Here is a 13,006-nt window from a genome sequence, read left to right on the forward strand (position 1 = left end):
CATTTTAAAAACAGATGAACATGGGGATTTTGTTTGCTTCAGTAAATGTGTTCTGTGTCTGGAGCTCCTGGTCAGGGAGTGGGAAGGAGAAGAGGCTGTGCTTTGTGTAGACGCTGATCAGATCAGGAGCGCGTCTATGCCGCTTCCTTGAAGAAATGATTCCTGAGCTGGGGATTAAAGCACAGCTAGGACTCAGGGAGAAACTCAAAGGAGAAACTCTGGGCCAACGAGCAGCAGCCGTAGCGGCATGGAGGTGCGAGAATTTCAGGAAGACTGGCTGGGAGGGGGTGGGAGCGAGAGGGCAGCTGGGCCGCCTGGTGGGGCCGAGTCACCGGGGTTTGCGACCCCACAGAGGACGGCAGCCTTCACTCCTCTGGCTCTTGCACGGAGCCAAGACAAGGCTCTTGGTCGGGCGGGGTTAGGGTCAGGCTGCGTTTTTAGCAAGAATGTCCTGAAGGCAGGATGGAGAGTGGGTGGGAAGTCCTGCCAGGCCCCTTGGAGGCTGAGCAGGCACCCAGGTGAGCATGACAATGGTTTCAGCCCGGAGGGGTGACACAGGTGAGGGCTGGTGGGTTCGAGGGTGACACAGGTGACGGCCGGCGGGTTCGAGGGGCGACACGGGTGAGGGCCGGCGGGTTCGAGGGGCGACACGGGTGAGGGCCGGCGGGTTCGAGGGGCGACACGGGTGAGGGCCGGCGGGTTCGAGGGGCGACACGGGTGAGGGCCGGCGGGTTCGAGGGGCGACACGGGTGAGGGCCGGCGGGTTCGAGGGGCGACACGGGTGAGGGCCGGCGGGTTCGAGGGGCGACACGGGTGAGGGCCGGCGGGTTCGAGGGTGACACGGGTGAGGGCCGGCGGGTTCGAGGGTGACACGGGTGAGGGCCGGCGGGTTCGAGGGTGACACAGGGTGAGGGCTGGCAGGTTAGAGGGGTATGGGAGGCAGATTCAACAGTACTTCCATCTCCACAATATCTGAAAACCTGAAATGACTCATTTATTCACCTACTGACTTATGCAAGCATCAATTATTTATTTCAGCCGTTACTGTTCTGGGTGATAAGATGTCAAATGACCAATTAGAAATCCTTTCTCACAGTAACTGTTACTCTTAGGACAACAACACGGAAGTCCTCACTGGACTTCTGACTCCATCCCCATACACATGTCCCTCCAACTGTACCCCTACTTCAGGGAGGAGACAGAGCCATAGGACAGATGCAGATCGTTGTCAACTGCAAGAGTCCTGGACTGTGGGTCAGGAACCCGTGGCTCTAGTTTCATTCCTATTATGACTAATTGCTCTAGACAAGTTCACTTGTTCAATGACAGCCTCATCTTGAAATCTCATTACCTGGGAGAGCATCCCAGCATCCATGTTGTAATACCAATCTAAGTACGCAGACAGGAGGATTTTATAAGAGAAGGACACAAATTACTTGAAAACAGTGGTTTTGAAGGGAAGAGCAGGCTACACACTTGGGGAAAATCTTTATGAACACATCTGTTCTCACCCGAGCAATTCTGGCTTACACATGCAGTTCCTGACACAGACGCACGATTTATCTGCATCACGCTCGCCTTCTGCAAACCGGGAGGCACATGATTCGTCTGCCATGTCTGTTCTAGACAGAGGTGTCAAGTATTTTACCTTTGGAAACCCTTACTGGGAGCTGGCTCCACTCCTTCTCTACAGCACAGACCAGGGGCTCCTGTCCTAATTCCAACACCCGACCCTTACCCATGCTCCCCAGTGCTTCTCCTTCCCCACAGCCAGGAGAGCTTGGGCCTCCCTCCTGTCTGCAGAGACTGTGCTCTGCCAGGGCTTCTCCCTACCGGTCCCCAGGGCCGACCGGCTTTCATCCACTCACCCTACAGGCTTAGCGCACAATGGATAAAGTACATAAGGCTTTGGCTATAGTTCAAAGAAATCAAAGACAATGAAAAGCACAAAGATTAGTTTTCATCTTTGAGGTATCTGGGCTGCATTTCGTCATTTCCTGTAAAACACAAGTCTAGATGCAGAGGGGGTGCCACGTGAGACTTCCACCTGTGCCTGCTTTCAGCATTTGATGATCTTGGTGCTGTGCTCAAGCCCATAAGGGGGTCTCCTACCTGAGTCCCGGGTACACACCTCTGAACCTGGGACACAGGGATGGCGTCTTCGTGATGCACACCCTGGGCTTTAGTTTGTAACAGGGAGCTTTGCTGAAGTATTCTTGGGGCTTCATGGAAGCCATCATGGTTGGCAGTTTCTGAGACATTCTAATGGGGATCATGACAATCAGAGACATCCTGAGTGGCTGGGAAGATGTTCAGATTCCCTGGGACATTTCGGACCGACTCCCGCATGATACCGTCATTGCCAGGTTTCCGGAATTTGGCCTATGCTGTGCTACGGGGTTGGAGACGTGATGTCAGCAGCAGGTCTGACACTGAGGACCCACGGGGCAGCACGCCTGGGCTTCCCAGGGTGAACTCTGAACCCACACACAGCGTCCATCAACCCCAGCCAGATTTGGCTCCTCTTCATCAGGATCAACCTGGACTTATGACAAGGATTTGTGTAATACTCTTGGAAGACAAATGGGTTCCCCTTGGGTCAGTGTCTGAAGGATGTCACCATTTATACTGGGCTCGGTTTCAGAGAAGACCTCATTCATTCATGCACTCCACCAGTATTCACAGAAACCTACCATGGTAAATAGAGTAACATCCCTCCAAAAATGTCCGCATCCTAGTCCCTAGGGCCTGTGACCATGGTACTTTATGTGGCAAAAGGGACTTTGCAGATGTGAGTAAATTCAGGATTTTGAGATGGGGAGATGATCCTGGATCATCCAGGTGGGCCCAGTGTGATCCCCAGGGTCCTTACATGAGGAAGGGAGAGGGTCAGAATCAGAGGAGGAGGCTTGGACGATGGAGGCCCAGGCGGGAGCCATGTGGCCCAGAGCCAAGTACGGCAGAGAACTCCAGAAGCTTGAGGAGGCAAGGAGCGGACTCCCCGGAAGCCTCCAGAAGGACCCGATGTTTGATGCTAGCCACACAGAACCTACTTCAGACTTCTGACCTCTGTGACTGTGAGATGGTACATCTGTGCTGCTGTAGACCACAGGGCTTGTGACCATTTTTACAACTGCAAATATGAGACAAACACACCTGCTTTGTAGGGGTTCCTCAGTCCAGCCCCATCTCTGGGAAGACCCACAGGGGTCTCCGCTGTGCTGAATTTGTGCAGGGCTTATGGACACCAGGAACCTGGGCTTACCCTGGGTGGGGGTGGCACAGGACCCCTGCTGCTCCAGAGAGGGGCTGCACAATTCAGTCCTCGCAGCGGCCTTCCAGGACTCTGCCCACAGTGCCAAGACCCAGGGGCAGCCTCTGTTCCCACTGTGGTGAGCTGGGGCAGCGTTGAACTCCCTCCCGTGGCCCCTCCCCATCCCTCCTGGCTCCCACCTTTCCACTGCTCCTTCCGGAGGCCGCCTCTCCCCACGATGCTGACGCTGTGGGCTCTGGTATCAGGCCTCTTCTCTTTCTACACCCTCCTGTTGGGGGGTGGCTCCATGGCTCTGGATCTCCAGCCTCGACCTCCACACCACTTCCTGAAGTTGAGTTAGCAAGTCATGGGACCCTCAGCTCAACATATCTGAACTACTCAGCACCTGTGGGCTGGGCCCTGTTGGCTTCGGCTGCTGAGAGGCAGCAGCTGGAGAGGGCTGTCAGGCACTTAATCCCGCTCCATCCCAGCTCCCCAGCTGTACTGGCCATCCCTTCTTTTACCCACACTCCATGACCCAGCTCTCTGGGCTCTGACAGCGTCACCTCCATCCTGTTACTTCAGCCGGAGGAGGCAATGGCACAGCCCTATCGCTGGGATCTGCATGCATCCACCGCCTTCTCTGCGTGTGTCCCTAAATGGAGCCATCATTACGGCCTCTCCTCCTGACTCCCCGGGAGACCGAGCTTCCTGGATGAAGTCCTGGAGACTCCCTGCCTGCATGTTGGCTTTCTGGGCCGCATCCACGGCCCAGGCAGGAGGCCTCTTAAAAGCCTCTTCACGGCTCCCCAGAGTTTAGCCAGGTGCCCCTGGAGCTCCCTCTGAAAGCCATTCCTGCACCTGTGCCTGGCACAGCCCGGCCTTGTCCCTTCTCGTCTGTGCTATTTGAGGAGCTGTCTTCTCCATGCTCTTCTGCAGTATGGCAGGGCCGCGGATCTTCATTATAACATGACTCTGGCCCCCGTGTTAGTCCTCCCATGCTGCTGTAACAGAGCAACACTGATTCTCGCATGTCGTGGAGGGCGCAAGTCCCAAACCAAGGTGCCGGGAGAACTGAGGCCTCTCCTGGGTGTGCAGATGCCGTCTTCTCCCCGGGTCCTCACAGGCTGGTCCGTTCCTGCATGTCTGTGTCCTCATCTCCTCTTCTGATAAGGACACTGGACAGATTGGATTTGGGCCCCCCATGACCTCATTCTACCTGGTCACCTTTTCGAAGGGTCTGTCTGAAATGCAGTCACATTCATAGGTCCTGGGATTAGGGTTCAGCACCAAGTCTGGGGAACACAATTCAGCCACAGCCCCCTTCTCCTGCTTAGAGTCCTCCAGTGACCTCTGAATTCTGCAAGTGCAAGTACCACAGGTGCAGCATGGACGTCCCCCTCAGCTCATGTCCCCCATCTGTCCTGCCTTCCAGCCTCTCCCTCCAGGCCGGGTGCCCTGCGAATCCCGGGGCTGAGGTGCCCAGTGGTTTTTGGGACATTTTTCATTACTTCAGGCTGGCACCTCCCTCTACCCGGGTTTCTCCTGCCCAGTCCTGAAGCCTCTCAACTCTTCTCACAGGCGGAAGGCCTCCCAGACGCTGCTGCAGCCTCTCAACTCTTCCCGCAGGCGGAAGGCCTCCCGGACGCTGCTGCAGTGCTGGCTTTCCCCTGGGTTTCCAGAGCCATCCACACACATCTCACAGCACCCAGCAGGTGTGCCATGGCTGACAAGCTCTTCAACCACAATTGTTTCCAGACTTTAGGCCTTTGGGGCCAACGCTCAGGACTTCAGTGCTTCTGGATTCAGAGCACCTAGTGCAGTGGCCAGCATACAGCAAACACTTAATAAATGCTTATGACATAAATGTAATTTGATCTTATCTTTAGAATCTTCAATTGGCATATAAGATGATTGTCCTTTATTCTAGTTCATTTTTTACATTTCTAAAACAGAAAGTGATCATGTATGACTTTTTTCATTCATGTCCTCTGTTCATTTGTTTACTGAAATGCGGCTTTTCATCGCCTTTGTGGGGTGTGCAGGCTGGTCCTGGCAGCGCATAGCTGTTGACTTGTGGAAAGCTCTGACCTGAGGCTACGGGTCTGAGAGCCCCGAGCAACAGTTTCTGAGCCTATTTGTAAAGCCCTCGTGTCTGAATCACAGATCCAAGGAGAAGACGTGTTTGGGGGAATCTTCTGGTTTTCAGATTTTGTGGCTCACAGAACCTCCAGCTGCTCATTTTTCCAGTAAAGAGCTAAATGTCCTTCCCAAAGCCTTTCCCCATATAGCGTGTCTTATTTTTAACTCTGCAGAGAAGCTGGCTGCAGGGCCTCCTTGCCAGCCCTCTGGGGAAGGAGGAGAGGAGGGTGAAGGGCCCGGTCAGAGGTACGTGGACCTGGAAAGGCTGCACACCGCACACCTGGTCCCCGAGCAAGCACGTCTGCAGAGACATCCTGCCCTGAGAGCCAGCCAGTGGCCAGGTGGGTCTTCCTCCTCTGGGGTGCACCTCCTCCCTCCAACCTGGGGTGCTGTGTGTTCAGCAGCTATCGGTCGGGTTTACCAAGTGGTGCCTGTGTGGCCCAACACACCTGAATATGCCCTGTAGTATTTTATGATTTCAAATCACCTTCACTCTATTGGCCAAAACGTTTTATGAACAGCCCAGCTGACATCCATTTTCAGTGTCTTTTCTTTTAAATTCTCTACTTTTTCAAATTCAAGTTTTAAAATACGTTCACCATCTTGTCAGGCAAACTTGCATAACAGTTACACAGTAACTCAAAGGTACCAGACCCTGATATCAGAAGAAGGTTGAGGCAACACGTTTAGTCCTCAGTGAAAATTTCCCCAGGCTCACACACCTGAAAAATCCACTCTTTGTGGCAAGATAAAATTAAGTAAAACCTGTCTTTTACTGTAGAAGATTATAAATGGGAGAATCAAATATATAATCATTTATTCAAACTGAGGAAGGTTAGCAAAGAAGTAAAATTTTAAAACAGCAACAAAAATCATAGTATTGAAAAATAGTTATTCTCTTATATTCAAGGTACTGAAATATAGAGATAATTTTTCTCCTCTACATTGGCAAGTGTCTATCTTGGAAATGGAAGTACTATGTACCCTTGAGAGACAAGTTGCTGTAGAAATACAAACAATAAAATAAGTCTGTGGCTGTTTCCCCTGCCATGCTTTCTGTAGATTTTCCCTTTGTTTTAATGACTTCTAGAGTCAGTTGTATCATATGCTGAGAAAATTTCTGGCCCAGAGAAAAATCATTATAATCTAATTTTACACCATTTTCCTTCACAATATCAATAATGTTCCCTCCCTAGAAAAATCAGGTGAGATGCATATTTGGACAAGTAAAGCAATCCGATAAATCATTTCCCAGAGGAGAAAGAAACCATGTGTGAAATGAAAGTTAGATGTTTACAAAACCACTTCATTCAAGGAGAGGACACGAATCAATATGCAGTGTTTTTCATAATGAGAGAAACAGTGGGACGAAGGAACGTTTATGTGCATGGGTCACATCGCCTCACAGGGTATTCTGTTCTTATTGGAGTTCCCTGGCCATTAGATTAAAAGGGTTTGTCTCAGCTGAATCACCAGCTGCCTTTAAAGGTTGAGTGAAGAAGCAGGTGAAATGGGGTGTCCCCAAACCAACAAACATCCTATGGGAACCTCAACCTGTCCATGTTTAAAACAGATGGTCTAAGATGTATTTTTAAGTTCTCAATACATCTTTCATGCATATATTCAATATTTAATTTATTATTATATGAATATGATACATTTGTATTTATACAAGGTGAAACAATCTAATAATAACATCAACTTTTACCTTTTGAGCCTGCATAAAGTAATGTGTTTAAATAAATCTCGTTCTTCAAGGTATTCATTTTGGAATGTTTTCAAAAATAACTCTTTGGAATTATTTTCATGAGCTAGTTTTAGAAAGAAAATCATAAATCAATCTGTCAAAATAACCTCTCTCCCCATACACACACCCACCCCCCCACACACATATACATGGATCAATAAAGGACAGCTATTGAACATGGTGCTAGGATATCAATTTCCAAGTATTTAAATACAAAAGTCAGAAGTATTTAAGCAGAAATTTTTTGAAATCCACTTGACTCACGGACAGGAAGCTTTGGATGAAATTTGAAGTTCAGCTATCACAATTATCTAGGCATTTACATCCCGTACATGTTGACAGTTTTCCTCCATAATTTTGTTTTCCCAGACAGGGAGTTTTCATTTCTTTGGTATTTTTTCATAATCTTGCTAAACAGACTATATTGCATGTCATCTAAATTTTATTTAGTAAATAAAGATTTAAATATTTAATATACAATACTTAGAGTAAAATGGGAAACAGGAAAGGTTAATGATTAATCTGTACTTATATTTCTTCACAAGGGTAACTTGTAATGCTACAGTGCTAAGTATTTCCCCTAGTGCTTTTCATTTCTTTTCTCATTTGATTCTCAGACGTCACATAACTCGGACAGTGCCCTGCATCACCTAGAGGAAATTCTGACTCAAAACTAAGCCAAGATCCAGTAGAAACTTTGTAATTTATTTGGTAGGTGTATTTTCGGAATACAAAATATACATGGTAAAAATTGTATATATATAAATTAAAATTTTAGTCTGAGCTCAGAACTGGTTCTTATCTCTGTGAAATCTGTTTTATTTTTATTCTCTCTATAATGACAGTCCTAAAAATAATAAAGTCCTTTTCTACAAGGTAATGATTGTTTCAAAGCATTTCTGAAGACTATGAAAGTTCTTAATTGTTTACTTGCTCCTAAGAGACAGTAAACAAACACTGCTGAAAGTATGAGCAATGATCTCTTGGAGTGCTGTTTTTCAATGCAATCATTGTAAATCTCATTACTTCTCTGATTCTAATTTGTTCAATGATCACATCAGGGCAGAACATGAGAACTGGCCCAGGACTTCATCAAGGGGCAGGAGTGAGCAGAACCAGCCAAACCAGAGGAAAACAGGAGGCTATGCCGGGTGCCCACAGCTGCCCGGTGGCTGCACCTGGGGCATGTGTTGTCAGCCTGTGGATTTCCCTGGGACGGGTCCTGGGCACCACCCTCCCTCATACACAAAGCCCTGATGGGAGCCAGAGAGCCAGGATCTGTTGCCTTTCTCCCGAAGCCCCCGGCTCAGTGGTGCGAGCATTGAAGAAATATCTACCACATCAAAAGCAAACTAAGGATCCACAGCTTTCTTTAAAAAATAATCTTCAAATTTATGCAAATAAAGTATCTATGGCTACAGCTTCTTTTGAATACCACAGAAACCAAGAGTCAGAAACGTTAACAAGCCTAAGGTCTTGCAGTGAGGACATGATGGAACACGGTTTGAACACAGTTCCTTCCCTTCCATCCACAGACTGTACTATGAAATACTTTCTTCACAAAGTGCAATGATAGTGCTGACTGCAATTTGTAATTCTGCAAAGTGCAATCTCCTGGAATTCTTGTTCACTTTAGCATTGAAACAAACCAAGACCTATTCACGGGTATGATGACACACTCCTGCCTGAACTTCTCTTTGCTTCTCCCCTGTTATGTGTCAGCTGTTCCTAATGCTATTTATCATGAACATAGCTTTGTTCTATTTCCCCTCGGAGCTGTCCTTTAAATTTTTAAGATACAGCTGCAGCATTCTAAGCTCTCTGGTATTCAGAACACCTCACGCCCAAACACTATGTTATTTTATAGCTTCTCTCCTTAGCCTCTATGTGCAGTGCCTTGAGCTTTTATTGCTTGCTGTGTTTTATGGGTTTCTCTAGGCCATGTATATTCATCGTGTTATAGAAATAATAACATATTAGGCAGTAAAATATTAGGTAGTGATATTGAGGTTGGGCGGTAAATTTTCAAAGGGGTGGGTATGGTTTTCCATGAGAACTAAAGGAAATTGCTAGACTGAGTCTTCGGAGCTCTAAGATAGTTAGTGCATCTGCATTAATGATGGCCTGCTTAGCAGCAGTGAGTCATGTTTACAGATCTGCTTACTGAGCAAGAGACTGGCTGGACGTCGCTACAGGGGAGCCTGAGAGTCACCGCGCATCAGCCGAAATCTCACTGCAATCCATTAAACTTTGGTATTTAAAACTTAATCACCTTACAAATGTTAGCACTTCCATTTTTTTTCTCCTAAAACTTTATACAAGTTACACTTGATTATTTTAAGGAAACTTGATAATTAGTAGATTTCATTCTAAGAAAAAGAAAGGTTATCTACAAGAGACAAAACACCCTGGCGAATGTGACAGTGTAACAAATGCAATTAGGAAACGTTACTAAATGTCAGCAGAGTACATTGTACCTGTGTTGCTGCGTGCTCCTCACTCCTTCTAGGATGAAGACAGGCATGCCTCTAGAGTCCCCGCTGGAAGGCTGAAAACGGCGTTCCCTTACCTGCTGTTGACCTGATGGTGAAAACGGCATTCTCTTACCTGCTCTTGATCTGATGGTGAAAACGGCATTCTCTTACCTGCCGTTGACCTGATGGTGGAGGTGATGTCGGAGGGTGTCATCATGGGAATACATTCGTCATCTTGGGAGTAGCCGGCTTGAATGGCTCGAAGGTAACTGTGACTCCTTGTTCGGAAACATCCCGGGAGGTCGAGGGCATCCATGGCCTGAGATTCAACTTCACTGAAGACAGACTCGCACACGGACTCGAACTGCCCATTGATCTCTGCCTCGCTCACCTGCAATCATCAACAGCACAAGTGATGCCCCCGGCCCTCCAGGGTCACCACCACATTACAGAAGATGTGCGCGCTCATTCCCTGGCTTGCTTTCACTACCTCATAGTTCAGCACAGTTAACCTGAAGTCAGCATGGGCATCAGCGGAGCCTGGGAAATAGAGCATTGGCTTATTATCCCTTACAAAACACTTAGGCAAACAGCCAATTCTAAGTGTTGATGAAATTCTGGGGGACCGCAAGACGAACCTTCAAGGTAAGGCTGACAGTTATTACAAAGTGTAAGAGAGATAGAACTTTTAAAAGATTAGCAAAGTACCTGGTACAAAGGAAGGGTTCAGAATCCATTTCTTCCTTCCCTTTCCCACATGACTGCCCCACCTTTCCAAGCTACTAATGGCACGATGGCTCCAGGCACTGAGGCTGTGTAAGGGAAAGCACATTCAGTGCATACACAGTTCTTTTTCAGAATATGGAGCCTGCTTCTACCCACTGCCGTGGCAACTCATCACATATTTGGCTTCTAAACTCATCTGCTTCTCACCATTACGGCAGCACACATCTGAGTCCAGATGAGAAAGAAACGGCTGTACTGGTGTTTTTGTCCACATGAAATGTGCTGCTTCACCTAAATTCCAGGCTTTTTTATTCTTCCTTAGCTTAGGATATTAGTATACTCACTTCATTTTCCCTCCCTCCCTCCGTCCTTCCCTTCCTTCCTTCCTCCCCTCTCGCTTTCTCCCCTCACCCCTACCCATTCAGATTATTTCTCTTCTTGTTTCTCCTGGGGATGTGTGAGAGCTCAAAGCACCAACAACTTTCTGAACCCCGTGGATTATGTTGGCAGATACATTTTAAAAACATACTGTTTTAAACACCAGATTGGTTCTTTTCCTTTAGTGGTCAACAGAGTAAAAGGCAAGGTCAAAGAATCAGGTTCTCCCTCTAGTAGTCGTGCTGTTTACACAACACAACACTGGTTGCCCATCTCCAAGTTCAGACCTGCGGACTTCTCTGGTTTCACCTGAGGTGACCTACGTGCTGGGATGGCCTCTTTCCTCGTGAGCCTAACTCGGCACAGACCCTGGAGAGGGAGAGTGTGAGCAGAGGGCAGCGAAGCCTGAAGCCACCTTGCAGGGAAGACAGACCCATGCTGGGCTGCAGAAAGAGTTGGTGCAACGCTGGCGGGGTGGCCTTTTTCAGAAAGGTCTGAGGATTCCTGACACTGGACAGAGACAGACAAACCCACGCAGGCACAACCAGGACACAGCTGGCAGGACGGCCTGAGGAACCCAGCGAAGTGCTCAGAAAGAAGCATGCACACTGGCCTGGAAACAGGGTATTTTTCTGGACCATAAATTTCTTCCAATCAAAGTTTTCACTTATGTAGAATTTTATGGAAAAGTCTTAGATTATTTCATTCCTGTCAAAGATCTACAGTAGACAGCGTGAGAAGGTCAGAACCTGTGTGAGGCCCTAGTATGCCTCAGTGGACACCCTTCTGCAAGCCCGGCCCAGGGCCCAGCTGCCCTCGCTCCTAAAGAAGAGACACCATTAACCTGGTGCGTGCATTTCACAAACAGAAGCCGGCATCTCAGCGAGGACCCTCGGCTATGCTTCCAGCTACAAAGCCTTTCAATGAGGTTCTAGACATGAAGGTGACTCCTCCTCCCCAAAACAAATAAAAAGTGGTTAAAGTGCATCTCAAGTTGGTCCAGCAGGGAATTAAAATGATCTGTTCACCCAGACCTTCTGCCAAGACTCAGGACACCCAGGACACCCAGACCTCCCGCCGAGACACTCAGGACACCTGGACCTCCCGCCGAGACCCTCGGGACACGAGCTGCAGGAAACCCAAGCAGAGTGCGGCTACTGAATTTCCAACGAGGAAACGGCATGGACATAAGCACCTCTCACAAGACTTCAGTTAGATTTTCAATTCCCTTTACCTCTCATAAGACTTCAGCTAGATTTTCAATTCCCTTCTTGTGCTTGAGAAAAAACTGAATGTTAAGGATGAAAGGCAAACTTTTTTTTTTTTTTTTTTGAGACGGAGTCTCCCTCTGTCGCCCAGGCTGGAGTGCAGCAGCATGATCTCGGCTCACTGCAAGCTCCGCCTCCTGGGTTCACCCTATTCTCCTGCCTCAGCCTCCCGAATAGCTGGGACCACAGGCGCCCGCCACCTCGCCCGACTAATTTTTTATATTTTTTTTTAGTAGAGATGGGGTTTCACCGTGTTAGCCAGGATGGTCTCGATCTCCTGACCTCGTGATCCGCCCACCTCGGCCTCCCAAAGTGCTGGGATTACAGGCGTGAGCCACCGCGCCTGGCCAATTTTTTGTATTTTTAGTAGAGACGAGGTTTCACCATGTTAGCCAGGATGGTCTCCATCTCCTGACCTTGTGATCCACCCACCTCGGCCTCCCAAAGTGCTGGGATTACAGGCGTGAGCCACCATGCCTGGCCAAGGGCAAACTTTTAACAAACTTTGGTTTGTCACCAAATTCACATCTCTCCAGAGCCCTGAAGTGTTAGTAATTCCAGATGTCCCACCCTCGACCACAGGAACTGTCCCCCTCCTTCCAGAATTGTCGGGTCTCGTGGCCTAGGGCTGGACAATCAATTAGTGGAAGTTTGTTTCTGGGTGTGACACAGTCTCACCTACTACCAGCGTTCCAGGATTATTTTAAATAACACTATTTTTTTTTTTGAGAATTCAAAACTGAGTTCAATTTAAAGTAATGCCATAGAACTCTGCATAGGAATGACTTAGAATTCTAAATTTCAAGGTCGTTAAATAAATCCCCAAGCACCCAACTTGTCTGCTTAACCATTGTTTCCAATGATGAATCCTTTCAGATAGAAAAAGATGTGAGAAAATGTTATTTTTACTGACTTATTTTTGTAGATACCATCTCGGGTTCATCAAAAGCAAGATGACGAGAGAACTAGTATATTTAGCTTACATTTACTCCCAGACATGACAATGAGTCGCAGAGAG

At 48.0% G+C, this 13,006-nt stretch overlaps 1 protein-coding gene across 5 annotated transcripts in view; it reads right to left on the bottom strand.

The window, feature by feature from the left end:
* The window catches only part of DLGAP2 (DLG associated protein 2), a 926,579-nt gene that overhangs the window by 61,062 nt on the left and 852,511 nt on the right, over window positions 1–13,006 (bottom strand). For all 5 annotated transcript variants that reach the window (XM_055289522.2, XM_055289532.2, XM_063638236.1 and 2 more), the window contains one exon: window positions 9,788–10,007. In XM_055289522.2, coding sequence (XP_055145497.1) covers window positions 9,788–10,007 — 220 coding nt within the window. The remainder of the gene's footprint in view (window positions 1–9,787; window positions 10,008–13,006) is intronic.

This window comes from Symphalangus syndactylus, chromosome 1 (assembly GCF_028878055.3).
Source record: "Symphalangus syndactylus isolate Jambi chromosome 1, NHGRI_mSymSyn1-v2.1_pri, whole genome shotgun sequence".
NCBI lineage: Eukaryota > Metazoa > Chordata > Mammalia > Primates > Hylobatidae > Symphalangus > Symphalangus syndactylus.